Below are 24358 nucleotides of genomic sequence, written 5' to 3' on the forward strand. Positions count from 1 at the left end.
CACTGTGGTCATCCCCTTCAAAACCTAAATATGTGAGGCACACATTCGGGGACCCCCTGCACAGGGAGGATCAGTGCTGTCACATGTCAACCACTAGTCAACTGAAGTCACTAAAACCTTAAGATTAAAGCCCCCCAAAGACTTGAACCCGCACTTTACAAAGACGTACATCCTAGATTCCTCACATTTGTCCAGGGTCGGGGGTTGTAGGGCAAGAAAGAAAATTGAGGGCAGTTCCAGGCCTTGTATTTTCCTGACTGGCCTCCAGCTCTTGTTTCCAGTTAATTCTGAAATTCCATCTTCTGTTTTGCCTCAAATGTGCACTGGTTTACTCTGCATTGTGTGACCTCACAGGCTTCACTGCGGAACACCCGTCCTACGCTGAGTATTCCTGACTCGAGAACATAGGTGTGTGGCAGGGGTTTTGCCGAAGGCTTAGGACACATTTGATGGAGATGAGCAGGTGCTCCATCCCACGGCAGCCAGCTGCATTAGCAAACATCTTAAACCTGAACCCTGGCGTCCCCATCCTATACAGCCCCGTGCCGTCTCTGGCACTAGATAATTTCACTGGCTGTTGAGCTCACTTGTGCTTTAGTCATCCTCCCAATTGCTAGAGCCCTCTCCCTCTCTTCATCCTCTGCCTCCTCGGCTCCTAAGCCTCCTGACTCAGAATCCTCTAATTTCCTATTATTTCTTATATAGAGCAATTTAACCACCTAATGAAGCCCTGCTAAAGCAGATCACCTATGCTAGATCCAAAACCATTGTTCTAGTTGTATATTGCTGAGTAACAATCTACCTCCAAATTTAATGGCTTAAAAAAAACATCTGTTTAGGGAAAAAAATCTGTTTAGCACATGAATCTGCAGTTGGGCAGGGCTCAGCATGGAAGGTTTGGCTCTGCTCGATTTCCAGGGAAAGTCTGTCTCCAAGATGGCTCACTCACATGGCTAGAAAGCTGATGCCCACTGTCAGCCTGGAGTCAGCTGGAGCCAGCAGAGGGCCTCAGTTCCTCTTCAGCCGGGCCTCTCCACAGGCTGCTTGGGCTTCCTGAACACATGGTGGCTGGGTTCCAACAATGAGTATCTCAAGAGGCAGGAAGCAGACACCGCCCATTTCTTAAGGTCTAGTACAGAAAGTGACACAGTGTCACTCTCACCACACTCTGTTTGACAAGAAACCGCAGAACCCAGACTCAGTGGGCAGTCTCCCATCAGGAAGGATATCTAATTCAGGGATGTGTTTTAAACCACCATCCTCATCAAGGAATGTTTTCAAACAGATATTCTTCCTTAAGATTATATATACATATATATTTGAAGTATAGTTGTACAATATTATATGTTACAGGTGTACAATATAATGATTCACAATTTTAAAAGGTTATGCTCCATTTATAATTATTATAAAATATGGACTATATTCCCCAAGTTGTACAATATATCCTTGTAGCTTATTTTATACAAAATAGTTTGTATCTCTTACTCCCTTCCCCCCTTCCCTCTCCCCACTGTAACCGTTAGTTTGTTCTCTATATCTGTGAGTCTGCTTCTTTTCTGTTATATTCACTAGTTTGTTGTATATTTTAGGTTCCACATGTAAATGATACCATACAGTATTTGTCTTTCTCTGACTTATTTCACTTGGCATAATGCCCTCCAAGTCTACCGATGTTGCTGCAAATGGCAAAATTTCATTCTTTTTATGGCTGAGTAGTACTCCTTTATATTTATATACCATGTATTCTTTATCCAGTCATCTGTTGATGGACACTTAGGTTATTTCCATATTTTGGCTATTGTAAATAATGCTGCTATGGACATTGGGGTGCATGTATCGCTTCAAATTAGTTTTTTTGTTTCTTTCAGAAATACACCCAGGGGTATATAACAGGTAGTTTCTTTCAAAAGGAATTATAAAGTAATTTCAAAGTAATTTCTCAGATTAGTGTAGCCTTGGTCAAAGATTCCAGAAAAAACCTAGAATGAAAATGGTATATACAAGATTTGCTGGCCTGTTTTGTATGTGTGTTGGGCATACATTGGAGTCTCAGAGGGCTCCAGTGCAGAGGGAATCAACGTTCTTTAGGAATGAATGAATGCCAACCATATGCCAGGTGCTCTGATTCATGAAGAGGTTAGGATTTCAGAAAGCCTTCAAACACGGTGAGAATGCCTGATACGCTGAGGAAGCTCTCCAGTCTAAGCCCTGTCGAAGGCACGGAGATTGAAAGAGGAAACTGGCCAACAGCCACAAAGAGGAGATCCGCGCCAACAACCCAGCATGGGGTGGGCAGGGAGCGAAGAGGGCTAGGTGTGAAGAGAACCAGAAAATCCAGAACCATAGCAAGAGACTGAAAGTGAGGAGGCTGTTTAGTTGTGCAAGGGGCAGGGAGCTGCCAAAGGGAGAAGCAGCATGGCCCAAGCCCTTTGACAGAAAGTCTGTCCAACAGCAATGCTGTGAAAAGATGATCATCAAAGACATAGCAGAAACTTCTACCTTTGTTTCTGCCCCTTGGAGTTACCACCTGATCAACAGATTGTCCCTTGAGTGTAATCTTCTCTGAACGCTTATACAGCTTGAGTACTGCTAGATAGAGAGTGAAAACAGGTTTTGTTATACATACGTGTAAATGCCACACAAACACACACTAGAGTATTGCAGAATGCTTTATAATATATATACAATATGTGAGGTACTATATATTATTATAATGAGAGAATTATGAGATATTATCTATTACCCCTAGCCTGTAGGTAGCATTCAAGAAATATTAACTACTACACTGTGCCTCTCCATGACAGCATTTCTGCTTCTGAAAAATTCAAGTTCATTGCTACACAGGTTGCTTAAAAATACTCAATCCATGTATTGAGATAGCTTCTATTTATAAAAATAGTGCATGTTCTTTGAAGGAAATTTAGAAAATATTAAAATATTCTAAATTCTTAATCACTAAGCAAGTTGCCTCCAGAAATAAATACTTGTGAGTGTACTTGAGGCTTTACACACTATTTTGTAGTCTATTTCTTTTCCTCATAAAATTATAAACCTACCTCCTTATTTTCCAATATTCTTAAATAAATGATTTTGACAGCTCTGTCTTGTTTCATCATATGGCTGTATCATAATATGTTTTATCAATCTCATAGTTTCGACTACTCAGTTTTTTATGGTTTGGGGCTATGAAAATGATGTTTCAACAAACAACTTTGAACACAAATCTTTCCAAGTATCTCTGATGATTTCCTTGAGATAAAGTCCTCTAGGTTGAATTACTGAATAAAAGGACATAAACATTCTTAAAACTTTTGACACAGATGTCTCACAGCCATCTACCCCCAAACATGCGGACACTCCATTCAGAAACTTCGTATTTTAGCACTTCACTCACATAAAATGATCCTGAAGACTGAGGTTTGAGAAGCTTCTGTGATTTGCTGAAACGCGTGTATCACTGCAGAAAGCACAAACTCTTACTTTCACCACCTCCTGTTCTCCCTGCCCCACCACACGCACACACACAGTATGCAAACTTTAGGAGAGACCAGAGGTTTTATGATTTTAAGTGTCTTCCTTCTTCTCTAGAGCAAGTGTCTCAAAGTGTGGCCCCCATACCAACAGCGTGGGCTTCACTTGGGAAGCTTCACCTGTTTTCAGTGCAAATCCTCAGCCAACCTCAGGCCGGTTGAATCCAAAATGGGAAAGAGACAGAGCAATCTGAGGTTTAACAAGTCCTTCGGGTGACTCTCATGCACACAATTTTAAGACCCACTGCTCTGGACCGCCAGGCACTGGCCACCACAGCTGACCACTTTCTTGGAGGGAAGCAAGAAGGCTGATGTCCAGAGTAAAGAAGTCTGTTCTTGACCCATCCCTTTAGCACACAAGTCCCAGGGAGATATCCCCTTCCTGTCCTCATTTTCCTCATTAATTTTTTAATGGAGACAATAAACGCCTGTTTCAAAGGTTTTGTGAACATTAAAAAAAAATAGTGCTTAAGAAATATTGCTTTTCTTCCTTTTGGGCAATGTTCATCTAGCCTTTACTGTTGGCTCCTTTATTTTTTTTCTTTTGAGAGGAATCAAAGTGCACTGGACCACGAAGAGAATGGCTTTCCTATGAAGGCTCTGACAGACCGTAGGCTCCTTCTGCTTCAATGTCTCCTCAGCTATTCTGAAGCAGTTTGAGCATCCTCAAAGTTACAAAGGCACTGAAATCCCTGGGAATAGTTCAGTAGTTACTGAACACCGACCGTGTGCTGCATGGGAGATACTAAGGATATATATCGTGGTCCTGAACTTGAGAATTTCATCCTTTGTTTGGGAAGATAAAGATATTTACATAATAAAAGTAATTTTTTAATGACATGGGGCAAAAGAGAAAGGCAGTCACCCAGGTTGGTATGGTTCATTCCCAAGTGGGTGGTAGATGTAATAAGGGTACCTGGGCAGCAGGTGGCGCCGTAGCTGGCAGCTTCAATACACAGAAAATGTAATGGGAGTTGGGCTTGGTAAGATTCATTTGGGTGGAAGGGTTGGGGAGAAGAATGAGAGCAGAGGAAGTGGAGCAGAAGGATGGTGGTGTGTCTGGAGAGGGCGTGTGGAAGGAACAGGAGGGGTGCCATTCGTGAAGACCAGTGCAGATGAGGCTGGAATGAAGTGTTGAACCTGGGTGTGGAGAGGGAATTGACTTCCTGGCTTACGGGCTCAGACTGGATCCTGGGGAGGTAGCTGAGTACAATGGGCACGTGCTTGAACTCTAGAGGAAGACTCCTGGGTTGAACCCTGGCTCTGCTCTTCACCAGCTCTGAGATCTCAGACAAGTCACTGACTCTCTCTGTGCTTCAGTTCTCCATGTACAAGAGGTGTATAATAGTTCTACCGTATAGGATTGTAATGAGAATGAAACGATTGGATACCTCTGAGTAGAGCATCTAGTAGTAGAGCAGTGCACGGCCCCTAACAGGTGCAACATAGAAAGTTTGGTAAGTAAGAAAGGCAGAGGGAGACTCTGGAAGACTTTGGTTATTTATCAGTAACTCCCATTCTTAGGAATTGTCTGCTCATCTTGTAAATGCTTTGTATGCACTCAGCCCTCCTTAGATTTTATTAAAGAGCCAGTGTCTTCTTCCCTAACTGAAGGCTATATTAGAACATTTCCACTGCTAAGCATCTCTTCATATCTCAGTAATTTGATTCATCTCACACTGAAATCTTACTAATGACTGTGCTTATGTGGTTAATCTTCAGGCAAACTGAATGGGAGAAGTATGAAAAAAGTAGAGATAGGGAACCCAGAACAGAATGGAGGTGACTGTGACTCACTTCCACCTACAAATGAACCAGGAAATTTAAACCTAAAGCCTGTTCTGGAAAGAGAACGTCCAAAATTTTACAAGTAATCCTAGAAGATTATGGCAGGAATCTTCCTAGTAAAAATAGAAGGATGAAAATAGCATACAGGTTTATGTGATGTTCCAAGTCAACTGTGAATAAATTAAACTTTTATTAAGAGGAGGGTAGCAAAAGATTACTTGTTCATTTTCAATTAACTGTAATCCCACAATGGAAGGTAAATGATTAGCTAATGAACCTCCAATGGTGGACTTTCCATGGATACAAATTCTTATATTCTTCTCCAAGATCATCAAACAGAATATGCAATTGGACAGTGGGCCCTGTGAGTGTGAATTTTGTCTGCACACTCAGGCTGAAGGTAAACAGACCTGAGCCCATTTGGGAGTTTTAGGTGTCCTGGATAGTAAGGGAATCTGACACACAAAGTAAGAGGCCAATTCTGGATAAGCAGTAGCTGAGAGAGAGGTAAAGAAATCATATGGCCTTGCTCAAGTTTCACCTCCTTGATGACTTTTTTCTTTTTTCTTTTTTCTCTTTATGCTCTCTTAGGATTTCAAATACATTTCTTTTACAACATTTATACATTGTACTAAAATTATTTTTAATTGTATTGATTTCCTTACTTCATTGAGTTTTTTTGTTTGTTTGTTTGTTTTGTTCTTTGGGAGGATGTGGGCCATTAGGTCTATTTATTTATTATTAGTTTTGTTTTATTTTTTAATGAAGGTAATGGGGATTGAACCCAGGACCTTGTGCATGCTAAGCATGCACTCTACCACCTGAGCTATACCTGCCCCCACTTCACTGAATTTCTTGAGAAGAGGCAACATATCAAACTTTTTTTTAACCTAGCTCATTTATTGATCCTAATAGACCCTCCATGTTATGTAAGATGACTGATTAAAGAAATTAATAAATTGTAGATAAGGGCCCATCATATAAACCTGGGCTAAATTTCTTCCAGTTTTTCCTCCAAACCCCTCTCTCGTCCTTTCCATCTTTGTGGATAGTCTGGATCAATAGGAACTCTTGCCCTCTGGCTTCTGTTGGTTTCAGCCAAGGCACCACAGGCAGGAGATCCAAAGGAGGAAAGAAAGTGAAGTCAGAGTGTTTGTTTCCCTGGTTTCCTCCAGGGCAGGTGGTGAGGGCTGCTTGTGTCCTTTAACTCAAGGCCATAGTGCCACACAGCTCAGGCTATTTGGGTTCCAGTGATCATTCTCTTTCTTGACCTCTCAAGCTCCCTGCTGTTATCTGTATTCTTTTAGCAACAAATTTTTAAAAACCAAAACAATCAGGGAAATGTAGTGGATTCACAGAGCAGGTTCTGGGGTGAGACTACTTGTACGTGAATTCTAGGTTTACCATTTCTTAGCTGAGAGAATGCCTCCTGTGGGGCAAGTTAACTTGTCTTCAGTGCACCAGTTTCTCCATCTATAATTGTCGTGTCCAGTTCAGTAACCATTAGCCACCTGTGGCCATCACTTGAAATGAGTTAATCCAAATTGAGATGTGCTATACATGCAAATTATATATCACAATTCCAAGACCTAATCCTCCTCCCCAAAATAAAATATCCCATTTGATATGATAATACTTTGGATATACAAGGTTAAAAAAATATGATTAAAGTTCATTTCACCTGTTTATGTTTTAATATGACTACTAGAAATTTAAATTTGTTTATCTTTATATTTACTAACATTTAAATTATAAAAATACATTTGTATTTATGGCTATTTTAAAATACATTTATACTTATAAACATTTATATTTGTAAACATAAATTAAAATTATCTATGTGCACATTACATTTCTATTGGACAGTGCTGGTCCACAACATGGAAATAATAATGCTACCTGTTAAATATGGCTGTTGTGAGAATTAAATAATTTAATATACATAAATACTTTAAAATACCTCACCCATAAAATCACTAAATAAGTGTTAGCTTTAAAAATGCATTTGAAGGTGGTCAGATTCAGAGACGCAGGGAGCAACTTGTCACGGGGCGGTATACCAATGACAGACAGGGAATGGCTGTAGGACTCCGTAGAAGAAAATCAGCCAGGCTAAATCCTTCAGGTTTGCAGGGAGAAGCTGCCTAGGCACAGGGACTCGTGTCAGAGGCAGTTCCCAGACAGACATCTCTGCGGAAGTCAGCCGTCTCACACTGATGTTTGAAACAGGGGTCAGAATCAGAGGACAGCAGTTATATTTCTGGCTCCAGTATGTCACTTACAACGTGGACTATCACCCCGTTCCTCTTAAATTTCTGTCTCATTTATCTAGAAGGGAGTTAATGTTTGTTCTATGCATCAGGTTTCTTGTTTCTTTGGAGCAGGTTAGAGTTGCTAAATACTCTCCATTCTCCAAATGGGTGGCAGTGTTTGACGCAGCCCGGCGGAGGAGCTGGGAAGCAGCGTAACAGAGGTGTCCAGGACACCGGGTCATGACTCTGAAGGAAGCTATTGTTTCACATCAGAGGAGCAGCTGTGATTTGTTAACATCACATGGCCGAGTCTCCTTGGTCCACGGCGTCTTCGGCTCAACTTGCTTTTGCTGTAGCACGAGGGCCTCTACAGACTGCTTCCTCCAGGGCCAGTGACACCACCACCAACACTACTCCCCACCCACTCCAATTATTTAGTCCTTTTTCTCTTCTCAGTAACATGACACTAAGGGTGCCGGTCCAGAGCTTTATGAAAACAGGACTAAGAGCTTGTTTCGAAGCTTACAGGTCCTTAAGAGCTTCTGATTGCTGCCATTTTCAATAGCCCATTTTCCAAAGGGCTCTGACCATCTATTAGAGAATCTGGTCTGTTCTACAGGGCTAGAGAGGCTTAGCTGTACATGTGTCTGGGCTCCGAAAGTGGCAAGAACTGAGAAATATGGTGCTCAATGTAATGGACAAAAGCACTTCAATAGGAATTCCAAATATTTATTTCTTGACACATCATTTTAAATTTACAACCAACACTGGGCTAGCTAAACTTCCATCGTGTGTATGTGTGTGTGTTTTACGGACAAGTGAGCCCCTGTTATCTGTTTTGGGCTTATCACTATCAACACATGTATCTGTTTTACTAATAAATATTTAAAAGTGGTTAATGTGGTTCTTTCAATTTATATAAATACATTCTTTTCTTGATTTCACATTTTACAAGTCCAAATCCATCAGTTTCTCCAAGCATCATTAAATTCTCTCAGCCATTCTGGCTTTTGTAGATTGTAGTCCAACAGACTGGAACCTCAAAACAAGTGAAGGAAAGATGAAATGATGACTAAGTGAGGATATCCCTTTTAAAGGATAGCGAAACACATTACCATCTCAAAGAGACAGCACAAGAAAAAGTCAAATGGAGTTTCTGAAATTAGTATTTCTAATTCTTTTTTTTTTTATATAGTTTGAGAAGTGCTGCCTTTTTATTATTATTCTTGAAGTACAGTCAGTTCCAGTGTGTCCATTTCTGGTGTACAGCACAACGTCCCAGTCCTGCATAGACGTACACATATTTGTTTTAATATTCTTATTCATTAAAGGTTATTACAAGATATTGAATATAGTTCCCTGTGCTATACAGAAGAAATTTGGGTTTTTTTAAAATTATTTCTAATTCTTATGTGCCAAGTCCAATATTTTTGAAGGACAGAAGGCAGAGGACTGATTGGTTTTCTTCTAGCAATCTGACGATAGGGTCAGCAGAAAGATCAGATTGTAAGTGTTAATTCCGTGTGCCTTCTCCCTCAATGTTTAACAAAACTAACAACAGAAGAGATAAAGATTAAGTCTTGAAGTTGGTTGACAGAGCCTTTAAAAGCATTATTCCTTTCTCTGACTCTCCCACAAAAGAAAAAAAAAAAGGCTGTTTTTTCCTGATTGGGCAATGTATTTGGTAGAAACAAGCCATGTAAGATTCTACCAAGGGTTTCCATATACATTGATTGAAAATTGTTGAAACAAAATTAGGCTCTCCTGAGTGTATGTTTCATGGTTTTTTGTTTGTTTGTTTGTTTTTTACAAACGACTTCTCAGGGCAGAACCATTTTCACTATACTAAATGGGATTTGAGAAAGCTACAAGAAAACTAAGAATGCTACTAAAGGTGAAACATACGTCAGCTCACAATGACACTGTAGGTGGTACTGAATAGGCCCAAATTGAATCACGTGAGGTTTCTTCCATCGCTTTTTACAAAAATCTTAAATACAGGTAAATATGTAAACACTGTGCTCTCAGAGAGCAAGTCCTCCAGCGCGTGGCAGTGCAGCCCTTCCGCGGAGATGGATTCCAGCGCGAGCTCACCCGTCAGTTTCAAAACCAACCACTGGAACTGCTCTCTGGTGGAGGAGCGAACACCGCCTTGCACATCTCCGAGTTCTCCTGGTGCAGTGGGAATTCAGATCCTGCTATCAGGCTTTCTTTTCTTTTCCGGGAGACATAACCTCTGCCTGTGGACAGCCTTTCATACTTGGTCTCAAATTGCCTGCACAACAACAACAATAGCAAAATTACACCCATATTAAAGTCATCCCACACCCGTCAGAGCCAAGTTGTCGAGTGAACACTTGAAGCTTTTGTTTCAAAGCCATTTGAGAAAGGCTGTGAGTGTCAAAGATGACCAGTTTTCATTCCCATGAATGGGTGGTTTTGTTTTTCTTCTCGTTTATTTTTACACCAGCAGATCCACTTCAGGTGCCTGGGATATGGGAGTCTCGTCACTCATTTTTCTGGACTGAAGGACCAAATTCCTCTCAGCTCTTTGGAGACACCTCTAAGCTTTGTGGGCCTTGCTATGTCTCCCTGCCCTCATTCCAGGAGCCCCACTCAGGGATACTCCCCTTTTGAGTAAGGAGCAAAACCAGCTGATTCGAAGCTGAGATTACTGACCTAGAAACATCCCCAGGGCTCTGGCCCGAGAGAAATGGGGACCCAAACCAGTTCACCTTGTCCCTGGACTGCTGGTCACTGCATTTTGACCATTGGAAGGTTGAGTTTCTAAATGCATCAAGATTTATTGTAGATGTTAAGTTAGCATAAATTAGCCATAGTTTAATATTCGACTATAATCTACTATCTTTTCTTCTGTAAAAATATAACCTGCTCATATTTGTATTAATATCATCTAGCATTCCTTACACGGATCGTGAAATGTTAGTGAAATAATGAAGGTGCTCAACTCTGGCCTATTATCAAAGGAGATGATGCAGGACATGGCTCTCTGTTTTAAGGCTACACATTCTTTTCATGGCTAAGAGTGCGTGTCAAGGAGACCTCTACACCTACCACAGAAGCGGCAGTGCCCCCTAGACCCAGAGCATCCTCCCTCCTTGTGATAGTTTTGTTACAAGTAATTGCTACAAGATTCAAAGGGCACAGTGTCAATGACAATTCTAGAGTGGAAGACTGTTGGGAAAGCCACCTGGCCCATTACACATGTGGTTTCTGAGAAATGAAGTATTCTACTAAAAAAAAAGTTTTTTAATTCAAAATCCCAAACTCTTAAGCTTGAGCCAAAACTTACACCAGCTCAAGTTGCTGTTGCATGGACTACCTAAAAACTGTAAGTTCATTTGGGCTCTTAAACCATGGTGAATGATTGTCAGGTATTTTGTTTTGAGCTTTCTGTCCAGAAGACACTTGTGAAAATAGCTGATAGTAAACATACATCTAGTATTTTTGCTGAAACTATGTGGCAACTCTTCTGGTAAATCAAATCCCTTGGTTTCCTTGCTAAATTATTTCTGGACTAGAATATGGTATTATCTCCTAAATCAACTGAACTAATCATTACAGTTTTTTAATATCCTAGAAACTGACTTTTGTTTTAGTCTTAATTATTCTTTTACTCATTTAAAGAAAATTCATGTTCCACTGGTTTTTTTTACTGTTTTCTTTTAATTTCTGAAACTGAACACTCAAAACAGAATGGGAGGTTCTGGTGAGCTGGAGATAGCCCTGGAACATTTGACAAGCTCTGCTTCTTACCTGTACGGAGCTGCATCCCGGTCCATCTGCAGGCAGACTAGGAACGGGTACTGAGAAAACTGCACTGTGGAGATAAACTCCAAGCCTGCTTCTGTTTCCGCACTGATTTCCAGGCCAGCTTTCACAAAAGCAGAGTCCACTGTGATGTCACCAGATATTACCACAGCTACCCTGAAGAATTGAGCAAATTCATCTGTTAATCACATTTAACCAAGCTGAACTAACAGCTATAATTTCACAGTGTCTGAATTTCTGACACTGATAGCTAGAAGGAAACACTTAAGGGACTAATAGGTGACCTGAGTGTGCTGACAGCTCTGTTGGTAACCAGATCCTAGTTAGTCCCAGGAATCAGGCGGTGAAGGTGTGCCCTCCCTGAGCCCTCCCCCAGCCTTCAACTGTGGATGTGGGAATGCGGTGTCTATCAGGTGCTACTGTTTGGTATGGGCATACCAAGAACCAAGATGAAAACATGCCTGGGACCCAGTCCTTTCAGGAAGTCAGAAACACCTAAGTTACCATAAAACGAAGGCTAAGCTCACCAAGAAGATGGCTGACCTCTAAAACCATTCTCTCGGTGACTCTCTCTCGGCTTCTCTGCAGCTATTTCAGTTCCATTATATTACTTTCTTCAAAGAGTCTCTAGTGACAGAAATCTATGGTTGCCAAGATATTTGAAAAAACCACAGAATCACAAAGAGCCATTCCTACAGCGTGTACAATGGGTGCCTCAGGAAGGACAGATATGGTGGGTTCTCCAGTGTTCACCGAGAGAACTGGATGGACAGATTGGATTGACTAGGAGAGTAGCTTGGATGAAAACGAAGATGGTAAACAATCCTACTATAAGGCTTACCTCTAGAACCAGTCTAATTTAATTGTAAACTTCAAATGAGATAGAGTTGTCTATCCACGCTTTTTTGAGAGGGCTACAGCACACCTGCTGTTATTGACAGTGTGAAAGTAGGTCAGAGGTGGTACCGTTTAAATCCCTGAATCCCTTACCATATCTTCTAATACCTTACACTCAGCAGAGGCTTAAGAGATATTTTCTAAATGAACAAATGGAAAATTGAGGATGAAATTCAATGTAGGCTACAATGTAGACACTGGTAGATTCTTAGGGACACTGTTCCCCTTGTAAAAAGCCAGATTTTTTTTTTTTCATTTCTTTTCTTTTTTTTTTTTTTTTTTTTGGCTGTTGCTGTTGTTGCTTCCCTCCTGCAAAGAATTCAGTTCAGTTTCAATTGGGGAAAACTCTATCTAGAAAATACATCAGAAAGAAGAGAAAGAGGACTGATTCAAAGGGACGCCCTAAATTATATTGCTTATCCCTCTGACAGCCTGGCCGGTTTCTCATTCTTTGGTTCCATTTAGTAGCACTGTATGTGGGTCACCTTTTGTGTTAAATGTCCCACCTTTTGATTGTTCTCAATTCTTTCATCCATTGTTCAAAATAAATTAAAAATCTAATGTTAGCACTCCTATCTCAGTTCTGTCCCACAATATTATTAAATATCCAAAAAGGTAAAAATCAATTGCCTTTCTATTTTCTTTTCATCAATACTATACCAAACAGAAGAATAATTCTTTTGGTTATCATGCTGATTCAAAGACATTAAGTTCAATATCAAATGCTTTCACTTGATCTAATGGGTCAATGAGAAAAACTAAAGGAGCTGAGAAAATTTTGTTTAGAAAAATGAACACTAATAAAAACACTTACGGACTCAATGTTTAAGATTTAGATTCGGCACAAAAGTGACTATGTTTTTATCTTTCTCCCCTGAAGACGGCAAAATAAGAAAGATTTAAAATCCAAGCATGAGGTAAATGCTAAAACAATTTGCTTAAAAGTAAACTTTTCAGACAGCGTTGTCAACTACTAAAGTGGAAAACAAGAGAAGATGACCTTCTCATCCCCTGGGCATGCTGTCCACGGATGTCTTTAAAAGCAAGAAGATCCTTGGCTGAGATCTATTAGGTACCAACCTGCTCGTAAGAAGCTAGGAAAGAATGACTTCCCATGGTTACTTTCTACTCTGTGATTTAATGATTATAAATAGAAAGCATGGATTTTGAGAAGTCAGAAGGTTAAACAATTCCAAAAACATATCTCTGCCGTTCTTTTCATAAAGTATTATACACATGCTTACCGATTTTTCACACGGGTTTTAGACTCACGATACCACAGACTAAACTCCATTGAACCTGAAATATCAATGGCTAGACCACCCTGGACCTCCATATTGGCTTTAAGTCCAGATTGCAACTGAAGCTCCTGGAAACAAAAATATATAATAATAGTTAGAAGGAAAAGGAGGAGGAGGAGGAGGAGAAGCACAATGTAGCCAGCCCCTTTCCAGAGGCACGTTCAACCTCCTGCTGTAGGTAGTAGCATGTGAGTTGTGCTAATGCTGACATCTTTCTCTAGGCTCGGAAACACATTCTAATCTTGATCACCAGAAGTAGATCATTGATTATTAAAGTATCTAAGTCAATCAAAATACCAAAGAAGTGAAGTGTCAATTGAGAAGGGTGCTTTCTTTCAATCTTTGCCTCACTTTGGGAGGGACAATGGTTCTCACAGTGTGGTTCCCTGATGAATACCATGAGCATCCAGGGAACTTCTGAGAAATATATGCCCCATGCCTACTAAATTAGAAACTCTGAGGGTGAGTCCCAGCAATCTGTTTTAATAAGCTTTCACGTGACTCTGATGCACCTAAATTTGAGAACCGTCAGACTAGGAGGAATGAAGGCTTCTCCAACAGGAATCCAGCTGTGGCTTTGAGATAAGATGAAGGGTTGGGCTGGATGAGCTCTCAAAGTCCTTTAGCACTTCTCTAGTTATGTGTCGTGTCAAATATAGTCAACTGCAGCCTGCTGGCAAATGAAAGGCAGGATAAAAACTGCCAGTGCGGGACACAAGTTCCAAGAACTGCCTAGAAAAGGAAAGCTAGGAAAGTAAGGCAAGCAACTTAACTAAGCCTTAATGCCCTATTGTTTGCCACTTGGAATGACATTAAAATGACAAGCAAGACCAACATGAACTCAACCGTACATATTTACAAACATAGTCCATCCTCAGCAATTTTGGTCTGAAATCCATTGTTTTATGCTGTTTGCTAGCATTTACCCTTTAAGTCTTGCCGTTTTTACATGGATTAGATGGGGCGAAGTTGGCTGAAAACTTCTTCAGCTGCATTGGAATCAGATTGCCTAGGGACAGTGTTGGAAATGACAACAGTTCTGGGAAAAAGGCTCAGTACCCTTAATTTTGATATTCCCCCAAATATCTTAGGTTCATGGCAACTGGCAGCATGACTAATTTCTTTATGTAACTGCCCTGCTCAGATTAAGCAAGCCACTGCTTTCATTAGCTAAAAATGCTGCAATTTCACTTTCTAGAAAGGATTATGTTCATCATTAATCTCCCTGAATTCTCTCTTCTCAAAAACTGTGTCAGGAAATCTTTGTCATAGAACTTGGTTTACTAAAAAAGGTCTGATGTGGCACAAAGCTACCTTCAGTCTGAAAGACACCTGGATGAAAGCATGAGGTTCTCGAAGCAGAGCTTGGGACACGTTGGGAGCGAGCCCTAAGGATATTTACTGCTACATTCAGTCTAGAACAAAATGTGTTTGTGGTGGGATGCAGATACTGCTTCAGGCATCAAAAGTAACATAAAGGAACACAGAGTATTCTGAGAAAACCGCATTAATCACGGCCAAATTTTAACCTATGCCTATGAACTGCAGAACCACAGTATCAGAGTTCTGCATTTGTACGGTAACTGTGATTATTTCCAAATGAGCCCTACTGTGTGCCCTGCCTCAGAGGTATTTCTTCCGTTGGATCTTATTCTCTGTTCCCAATTTGAAAACGATAATCTTATTAGTCCACCCAACCCAGCAGAGGTCTGTGATACAGACTTTGGCCTTCCCATCGACCATATGTTATGGGAATTTCAAAACACACCAAGTGCCATGGGAAAGAATATTTCACTACTATTAAGACAATGAGCCTTTTGTGGGGAGAGAGCATTTCCACTGCACTGAGGAGTGCCTTGGCTTTCTGGGACAATTACACATCTCCCATGCAAAGGAATCATGGAAGAATTCTTATGTATAGTCACAGAGGAATCTGTTTGGACCCCTGTAAGAGGATAGACCACGGACCTCTATAGAAGGACAAACCACTCTTTCTTTAGTGAAAGGGACTAAACCACATACTGCAGTGGTTCTAATTTTTGAGGGGTCTAAAATAAGTGGAACTAACAGTTTTTGAGCACCTATTGTGCCCCCAAAGCTCTACATTTGCTATCTCATTTAATTCCCATACTGCCTTCCCTGGCAGGCATTATATCTAAAGACTGACAGACTGAATAGAAAAATCAGGCTTGGAGGCTCCACATTTGGAGCTGAAAGGAACACCCAGCCTGTCTCTAGTGGGGAGAATTTTCTACTACTATACACAGCTATCACAAAATCTTAACTATTTTGTTTCCTAGTGTGCAAGGAGACCTGTTCTGAGAAATACTGCAAGAAAAGATAGAACCCAGGCTTATGTCCTTGTGACCCAGAGTGTATATTTATTTAAATTCTTGTCTATGAACCAGAGGAACAAGACACTGCAGCTTTGTTTTGTAGCCAGTGTGACCCCTTTGATCTTTTACTTTTGGTCCCAAAGGTGTTTCTTGCAGCTCAGACACTGATATTTTGACAACTCATCCTATTGCTTCCATTCAGGAAAAAAAAAAAGTTCTTTGCTGGCTAAAGAGGCTTTCCCTATTAATCTGGCTTTATCAGACATCCTTCTCTGAAGAGTAATCCAGTTAGCTGAAAAGGGAGAGAGAGAGTGAGCACAGAGTAATTCCATCTGCCCTGGCAGTTGTGACAAGCCACCCGCTGCCAACATTTCCTCCAATGTCAGCACTTGACCTAGAGTGGTATGTGCCTCTGAAGCTGGGATGGCATTACTGGAGTGCTCTGCAGAGCCAGGGAGCCTCAAACAGCTTATTTGTATAATACACCCAGGTCTGCCAAACACTCCAATCTGAAATACACAGACATTGGGTTATGTTTAACAGCTAAGGGAAGATGTTTCTCTTTGAATATGCCTTTGGTGCCCTAGCTTAATGAATTAAAAAACCTTACAAGATAATCCAAATCAGGGGTTGGCAAACTATAGCTTGCAGACAACTCTGGCCCACTGGTTGTTTTTGTAAATAAAATTTTATTGGAACACTGCCACACTCATTTGTTAATATCTCACTAATGGCTAATTTTACTCTACAACGGCAGAGCTGAGTAATTGTACCAGAGACCATGTGTCCCACAGAACCTAAAATATGTACTTTCTGTCTTTTACACAAAGAGTTCGCCAACCCTAACCTAGATTACTACTTACGTTTGCATCAAATTTTATACCCTGGTTCAAACCACTGGGCATTGGTGATGGGTAGGTTTGATCAAAAGATGAGTACACATAGATGGGTGTTGAACTGTTATTATTCCTACATCTTAAAATGTGGGCTATTTTCTCAGCACTCTTACGCCTTCTTTAGAGATTCTTTCATTAAGAATGCATTTCCCCAGAGGTAATACCGCAATGGAAATGTGCAGTGTAAAATTCCAATGTAATTTGAGAACAAATTTTCCTGTGTGAACGTGAGGATTAAGGAGGTATGAAAGTCATTGCTGGTTGCCCTTCTTTTAACTCATATTGACAGAATCACAGCTTTGTTTAGAATGTCAATATAATAATTGAGAAACTATATTTATCAGCTTCTCTTGAAGCTACGGGCGTCCATATGACACAGCTTCATCATTAACAAAAGGGTTTCCTTTGGCAGATGCTTATCTTTTATAGGAATAGATAGGGCTTCCAGGAAAGTTCTTGAACGAATCAGACTCTGCTGCCCCTACCCTTCCCTCTTCCTTCCTGGAATGAGGAAGTAGTGCTGGAATGCAGCAGCCGTCTGATATTCATGAGGTAACAAGCACAAGGTTAAAGCCATGAGTAAAGATGGCTGAGCTGAGGAAAAAGAGTCTAGATCCTGATAGTATCTTAGGGTGCTCATATCAACCCTGAAGTAGCAACTTCCAAATATTTGTTACATGATAAAAATCAAACCATGTGGTTAAGCTACCCAAACTTGGTTATTTTTGTTCTAGACAGCTATCCTGACCTGTGATGAGGAATAATAAAGATAGGGAATTAATATTTTGTTCCCATCAATGAAGTTTCATGGGAGTTTTAGTAATATCTGATACTTAAGGTCTCTCCCAGATCTTAAAAGCTATGATTTCATAACTAGAACCCAACAAATCAAAATCCTCATATTACCTGGCAAAGAATAAAGCTGATAAAAACTTTGGATCATCTGTTCCAAATGCCTCACTTTATCAGTAGGAAATCTTAGTTTAAAGCTATTAAGTAACTGCTCAAGAGCACACAGACAGTAACTAGCGGAGGCAAAATTCAAACCCAAGCTATTACTTGTAAATGTATTAAACCACAAAAGCAAACTTCCCAAGCAAGTTCTATAGCCTATAAATTTTAATCTAATCTCCTCATATATATTCAGTATCACAATTATGAATGAGTGTGCCCAGTGACCACTTTAAGGATTTCACATAAGCTCCTTATTTGGCAAATATTCTGTTTTTTTATATTGCTGTGCTTAGTGAGGCAGGAAATAAGTTAAGCCAAAAAAAGTTTAAGCATCGAACATTCAAACTCAAAGGTTATTCAGATTAACCTTCTTCTGTTTCTCAGAAATTCAAAGAGGCAGACCACGCCCATCCCACAGTAACTTGGTCACCTAAATCTCTCACTGCATGGAAGATGGTATGGTCATACCTTAGTACAGTAATGTAAGATTTGGGGGTGAAGAAAATTGAAAACTATTCTGAAGAATGCAGTTCAAGTGAATGAAAGTTCTCTTATTCTCTAATAATGAATGAACCTTTGTAAACATGAGAATTTAGAGCAAAGAGTCTCCATTAAACACATGCTTGGTGTAAGCGGTTGCCTATGCCTCCACTGATTTGGCAGGGTCAAAACGATGCATTATTTGGATCTTTATCATCGATGTCATGATAAATATCATCAGTAACTTATGAAGCCATGTAGTTCAGCTCCTGTCTTCAGAAAAAAATGTAATCTAAGTCCACATATCTAGGAAATTCAAGTGGAGAGGTAATACCATCTCTTCTCTGTCAAATCCTAGGTTATTTTTCCATAACTTCTTGTTTCTATTAGCACCAGTTTTTTTCCCTCTCTCTCCCTTTTTGGCTTTATTGAGATATAACTGATATTATATTATATTCATATTAAATTGAGTATGTCCTCTTTTGCCTCAACAGTGAGATGTCTTCACCAGCTAACAAAAGCCAAAGGAAACCCCATTTACTTATAGCAAAGGAGAAAAGGAGAAAGGGCACAATACCAAGAGAGCAGACTGCTTAGAGTGTGAGCTCGAAGATGGGTGGAACTTTGTCCTGTATCCTCCAAGCCTAGAGCACATTTAAAATCTGCCTGTGATACAATAAATACTTGCAGAATGAATAAATTACCTGAGAATGATCTATCAGCAGAATGAGTCCTTTCACCACACTAACAGGGTCACCAGATGCTGACAGCATTTTGGACATCAAGTCACTGTATCCACTGAAAAAAGTGACAGGTCTGAGCTGAACATCAAAGAGGATGGCTGACATCCCAGCATAGGAGTCAAGGTTCTCCTCCCCTTCATCGGGAGTGGCTGCAATTAAGGCCTCCAGTCCTTGGGCTTCAATGACCACCTGGGGGGAAATGGGCACAACATCCATGACATTAGCTCCCTGCCTCTTCTGCAAGTGATGATGACTACAGCTAGAACTCCCCTAGGGTCAAAAACTCAAATGCCTGCAGCTGCTAGGCTAACCCGAACTACTCTATGCCTGAAACAAGCTGAGTTAGTTTTCCTCATTTAATCCTCACAGTCATCCCTTGAGGTACATAAAATTTTATCTATTTTGTAGATGAGGCTGGAAAGAAAACCTCAAACAGCAGAGGCAGGACTTAACCCCCTTCTGACTACAAGGCCATGAGCTTTCCATTTTATAGTGTCACCCTAGAGACTCTTCTTAGTCTCCAGAACTGTCATGCATAGTGGATCAGCTATCCTGCAGAGCCCCTGAAAGCAGATGGAGAGGTGTTAGACAGCCAGCCTGAGTCTGCACGACAGAGGCTGTGAACTCTCTAAGCCGCGCCTCACACCTGTCCGCATAAAACTTTCTGTAGTAAAAGAAAAGAACCCCATGAAGAGGCTCTCATCCTGATCTCTGCCACAGAGGAATCCTACGTATCCTCTGTCCTTCATACCCAGTGCCTTAGCCACTGGGAGCTTCGCATTTCAGAGCACATATCAGAAAACAGATGGTGATGCCTCAGGACAGAAGGCGCAGCATCCTGACTAGAGTCCTGTCGAAAGTGTGGTAACTCAATATTGATAAGAACCCAAGTTTATATAGCACTGGATCATTTTTAAAGCTTAAACGAGCTTATTTAGAAGGTTATAATTTGATATGCATAAGAACTAAAAAGAAAGTATATTTCACAATGAGGAAGCTTTTATAGATTGTCACCAAATCTGGGATAAAACTAAGGGGATGGCAGTTAGCCAGTTGCCAGATGCCTACAGTTTATTCTCGTCTCTCCTAGCAGTATTGGAAAGACATGGATTGACTCTTTAGAGAGCCGTATTCTATTATGAAAGCTTTTATTATAGAGAATCAATCTTCTCATAGAAATACCCAGAGAAGGAAAGATATTCTAAAATTAAATATCTGCAGCTTCAAGGAATATATCTATGAATTAAAAATAAAATATTTTTTAAAACATATGTGAGAAATATTAGCATGATTTCAATTTTGGGAATATGTATACCTTTGAAAAGAAGGTTATGGATGCTTGGCAAGTCCAGTGACTCAAAATACATAGATTTTCAAGTTCATATTTTAAACTCTTTCTGGGACCAGAAACCACACAGCCTCTTACAGATGGACTCATGCGTGACACAACAGAGATATTAATTATGCATTCTATAGTGTTATCATTAGAATATATTTTATTTTACTTCACACAAACTCCTTACATCCTTTACTAAGCAAAGTTAATGGAAAACGAGTTACCTGGCTCCCATGAACAGCAGCTTCCCCAAGATACTGAAAGATGTTGAGGTTACTTCTCCTTAGAATGCCAGAACCAGAGTAAAGAATGTCCAGGCTATAGGTAGATGCCGAGTGGGGACTACCTAATGACACACACACACAAAAAAAACCCCTGTAATTTAACCGTGGTTCCAGCAATACCCGGCTGGGGACGGGCAGGAAGGGAGGACCCCTTTCTGGGGTACGTACGTTCTATGTAGCCAGTATAGGCAGAAGAGGATCCAGTCTTGGCGAAACGGTCATAATTATGAGCAATCATTTCCTTCAGAACTCGACGGACCATTTTGCTGTAACACATAAGAGAAAAAAGCTGCACATTCATTGTAATGGCTGTTTCCCAAGTCAGATGTGGAAAGGACCCAAATCCTCAGTGGAAAAAAGAGGGGGCCAAATTTTCCTCGTGCCGCTCCGAGACTGGGGAGGTGCCAGCTGGAGTGCCAGCACCAGGACGAGGGCTTTCCCCTTCATTCCTCGGATTATTCAGTTTGGTATCACAATGACAGCAAGGCGAGAACACCCAACTATGAGATGGCTTAAGCTGATGGATGGACACACCTCAGGAGTGGAAAACACGTGCTCTTTGATCATCGTGGTTCTGTTGTTAAATAGTATATACTTTTAAGGCAAGTTGTACCAAACTGGAGAGGTTACCCAATATTTCTTTAAATGTTTTCCTAGACCTTCTCATGTTATCACTGGCTAATGATATTAATAGTAAACTCCCATAAATTTCTTCTTTTTGGGGGGGGAGGGTAATTAGGTTTATTTATTTATTTTTTTAATGAAGGTGCCGGGGATTGAACCCAGGACCTCGTGCATGCTAGGCATGCACTCTACCACTGAGCTATACCCTGCCCCCTGTAGTTTTTAATTGAAGAAACATCTCAGTAAAATCCAATTGTCTCCTCTATAGTAAGTCTTAAAACTTACCCTGTGCCTCTATTTTGTCTACCTGTCTAGTTAGTGTTGAGATCTTCCTATTCGTGACTACTTAACACTAATCATATCAGTAATAAGAAAATTATAACAACACAGCAAAAAAAAAACCCCATTAAAATAATCAACTAAAGAAATATGGGTCTAGATCTGAGTTAGAACCTTATCGAGAGGAAGGAATGGATATAGGGTTTTCCCCCAAGTATCGCTCAGTTATAGGATTCTAGCCTGGAGAAGAAAAGATGAAGAGCTGTCCGCTAATATTCAAAGGGTCAGGATGTGGATGGATGATTAGATCTGTGCTGCTTCACTCCAGGGGTAAAACCAGGGCCAGGAGGAAGATTTCAGTTATGCAAAGTAAGGACTGGTGAGAGTCTCTGATGGATGACACAGGTTCCCTCAGAGGTGGTGAACCTCTGGCCACTGGAGCGGTGCAAGCGAAGTCTGGACACCACCTGCTGGGAGATAAGACCCCCGCATTGGAGAGTGATACCAAGCACGGGGACCTTGACGTCCTTCCCAACTCGGACATTTGCAGTTCTGAGGATCTGACTGCAGTGCTGGCGATGGCTTCCTCATCTTTCCCTGGTTGCTCTCGACTCCATTGCTTCCCCTTTACTGTCCCCTGAATCACTACGTTCCCAAGACAAGGGCAGCAAATACATCCAGAATATCCTCCACTGAGTCTCATAAAACCAAACAAAGCAATAGAAGAAGTCGAATCCACTGAACTAGGAACCCATGGCTGGAAAGAGATTTTGCTTTTTATCTCCATCACTCATCTGCCCCTCCTTCCTTCTTTGCCCTGCTCTTTTCTCTCATCTACTTACTCCTCCTGTTTCTTTATCCTTCAGTCTTATTCCTTGCTTCTCTTTCCCTAATTCTTTTACTGCCTTTTCCCCCCATTTCCTTTCTCTTTATCCATTTTCCACCCTCCCCCATGTCTGTTTTCCTTTTCAACTGGGAACACTCAAATTTGATCTTTCCTGAAGGTAGTGCTCTGCGTGTAACTCAGGGGAAATAGAAACTCCTCCTCCAGCTCTCTGATTTTAGTGAAAAAAATTCACCTCAGTGAATTTGAGAGGAGAGACTTGGTAACTGGAAGGAAGATGAATACAGCAAGAGTAACTGAGAGCAGTGAAGTCGGCTGATCACACTCTTCATATTTTCAATAGTTCTAAAATGTGGGTCACATCTAAGGTTTTAAACTCACATGGTAAATTCATTTGATCTGTCATAAATGAAGCATCAAAGATCCCTAACATTTGGAAAGTTAAGATGAAAAGCCATTTGGTGAGAACTTACTTCATCTTATTATGCTAGTTATAAAAATAGTCCTATTGAAAATATAGTTGGATTTTAAAACATTGCTAACATTTGGTAATACAATATTACCAGATCGAATGGGAAACCTAGAGGAAAAATCATACCCAGAGTTTCAAATCATAGTGCCAAGCTGAAGTTGTAAAATCTGGCCCACCAAACAGTTCTCTTATGGGAAATTTGGCAAACTCTGGTTTAATGCAACATAACCCAGAAGAAAGACCACACCATTTTTATCAACCACATGTGCACCACACTAACATACAAATAAGCTGGGACAAGCAGAGACCGGGGCACTGTTTCCTACCTGGCAGGTATTTCAAAACGTAGGATGTCTTGGATAATAGAGAGCATGTATTTATTCATTTCTTTGGGAAGCTCCCCAATAGAGAGCAGGATGTTTTTTACTTCCATGTAGGATGGATTGTTGTTTAAAATGACAGCAGCTGCGGTTGTGCGCACAGTCTTTTCATGAACTTTACGATTCTGGTGGTATATCCTGTTCAAAGCCTTCTTCACCTGTTTGTAAGATGTTCAAGCTTAGTTAGTGCACATTTAGATTTTTTAAACTGATATTGTGGCAGGAACAGTTAATGTTCATAAAAAATAGATGTGTGTTCCTATATTTCCTGCGTTCCTTTGCAGTTAGGCTGGGGCCATAGTTCTGGCTCATGGACCACAAACAGAATCTCTGTGGGTAACTTCTGGGCAGAGGTAGTTGAGAGCTGGCATACCTTCTCCCTCTCTTTCTTAGGCATAGCATGGATGAGAAGCTGAGATTTTGAGGCTTGTTTGTTATTGAAGAACATCATGGTATTACCTAACATAGATTTTTAAAGACATAACTGCCACATGGCAAAGGGACCCTGGGAAGAGATGTCTGTATGAATCTATATTTCCTTATCAGAATCTTACCTTCTTTTTTTAATTAATAAGCTATACTTTTTAGAGCAATTTTAGGTTTACAACAAAACTGAGCTGAAAGTACAAAGTTCCTCCATACTTCCTGCTCTCCATCCCTCCCCATCTCCACCCCCACACACAACCTCCCCCTCCATCAACATCCTGCACCACACTGGTACATTTGTTATATTTGATGAACCTATATTGTTATACCATTATCACATAAAGTCCATAGGTTATATTAGCAGACTTTCTCTTTTTTTCTGACAAAACATTAATACCAAAGAAAATTTGCCAAAATAATTGCATTCTGTGCCAACAACCAATTTCATTGGTTACTAGCATTGCCTAACAATATGTTGTATATGGAGCTCTGTACTAGGCATTTATAAATATGTCTTTCAATTCTACTTGCCTCTGCCTTTTTCTGTCTCCCCCAAATGTTGACCTTCTTCTCAGGTATATAGTAGTTTTTTTTAAAAAAAAAAAACTCACCTAAGCAAAAACAACTGGAAAGAGCAGAGCTAGAATGTATATGCAGGTCTGTCTGTCTCAAAAACCCATGATCCAAATTATCATACTTCATAGCCTATCAAATTTGACACAAAATTTAGCTGCAAATTGG

General features: G+C 40.5%; 1 protein-coding gene across 1 annotated transcript in view; it reads right to left on the reverse strand.

Moving 5' to 3' along the window:
* Positions 1-8281: 8281 nt before the first annotated feature.
* The window catches only part of MTTP (microsomal triglyceride transfer protein), a 45653-nt gene continuing 29576 nt past the window's right edge, over positions 8282-24358 (reverse strand). Inside the window, exons 12-18 of the mRNA XM_010980621.3 lie at positions 23138-23349; positions 20761-20858; positions 20533-20654; positions 18934-19161; positions 13507-13631; positions 11351-11521; positions 8282-9848 (exon numbers count right to left, since the gene is read on the reverse strand). Of these exons, the coding sequence (XP_010978923.2) occupies positions 9677-9848; positions 11351-11521; positions 13507-13631; positions 18934-19161; positions 20533-20654; positions 20761-20858; positions 23138-23349 (1128 nt within the window). The 3' untranslated portion in view covers positions 8282-9676. The remainder of the gene's footprint in view (positions 9849-11350; positions 11522-13506; positions 13632-18933; positions 19162-20532; positions 20655-20760; positions 20859-23137; positions 23350-24358) is intronic.

This window comes from Camelus dromedarius, chromosome 1 (genome assembly GCF_036321535.1).
Source record: "Camelus dromedarius isolate mCamDro1 chromosome 1, mCamDro1.pat, whole genome shotgun sequence".
NCBI classification, from domain to species: domain Eukaryota; kingdom Metazoa; phylum Chordata; class Mammalia; order Artiodactyla; family Camelidae; genus Camelus; species Camelus dromedarius.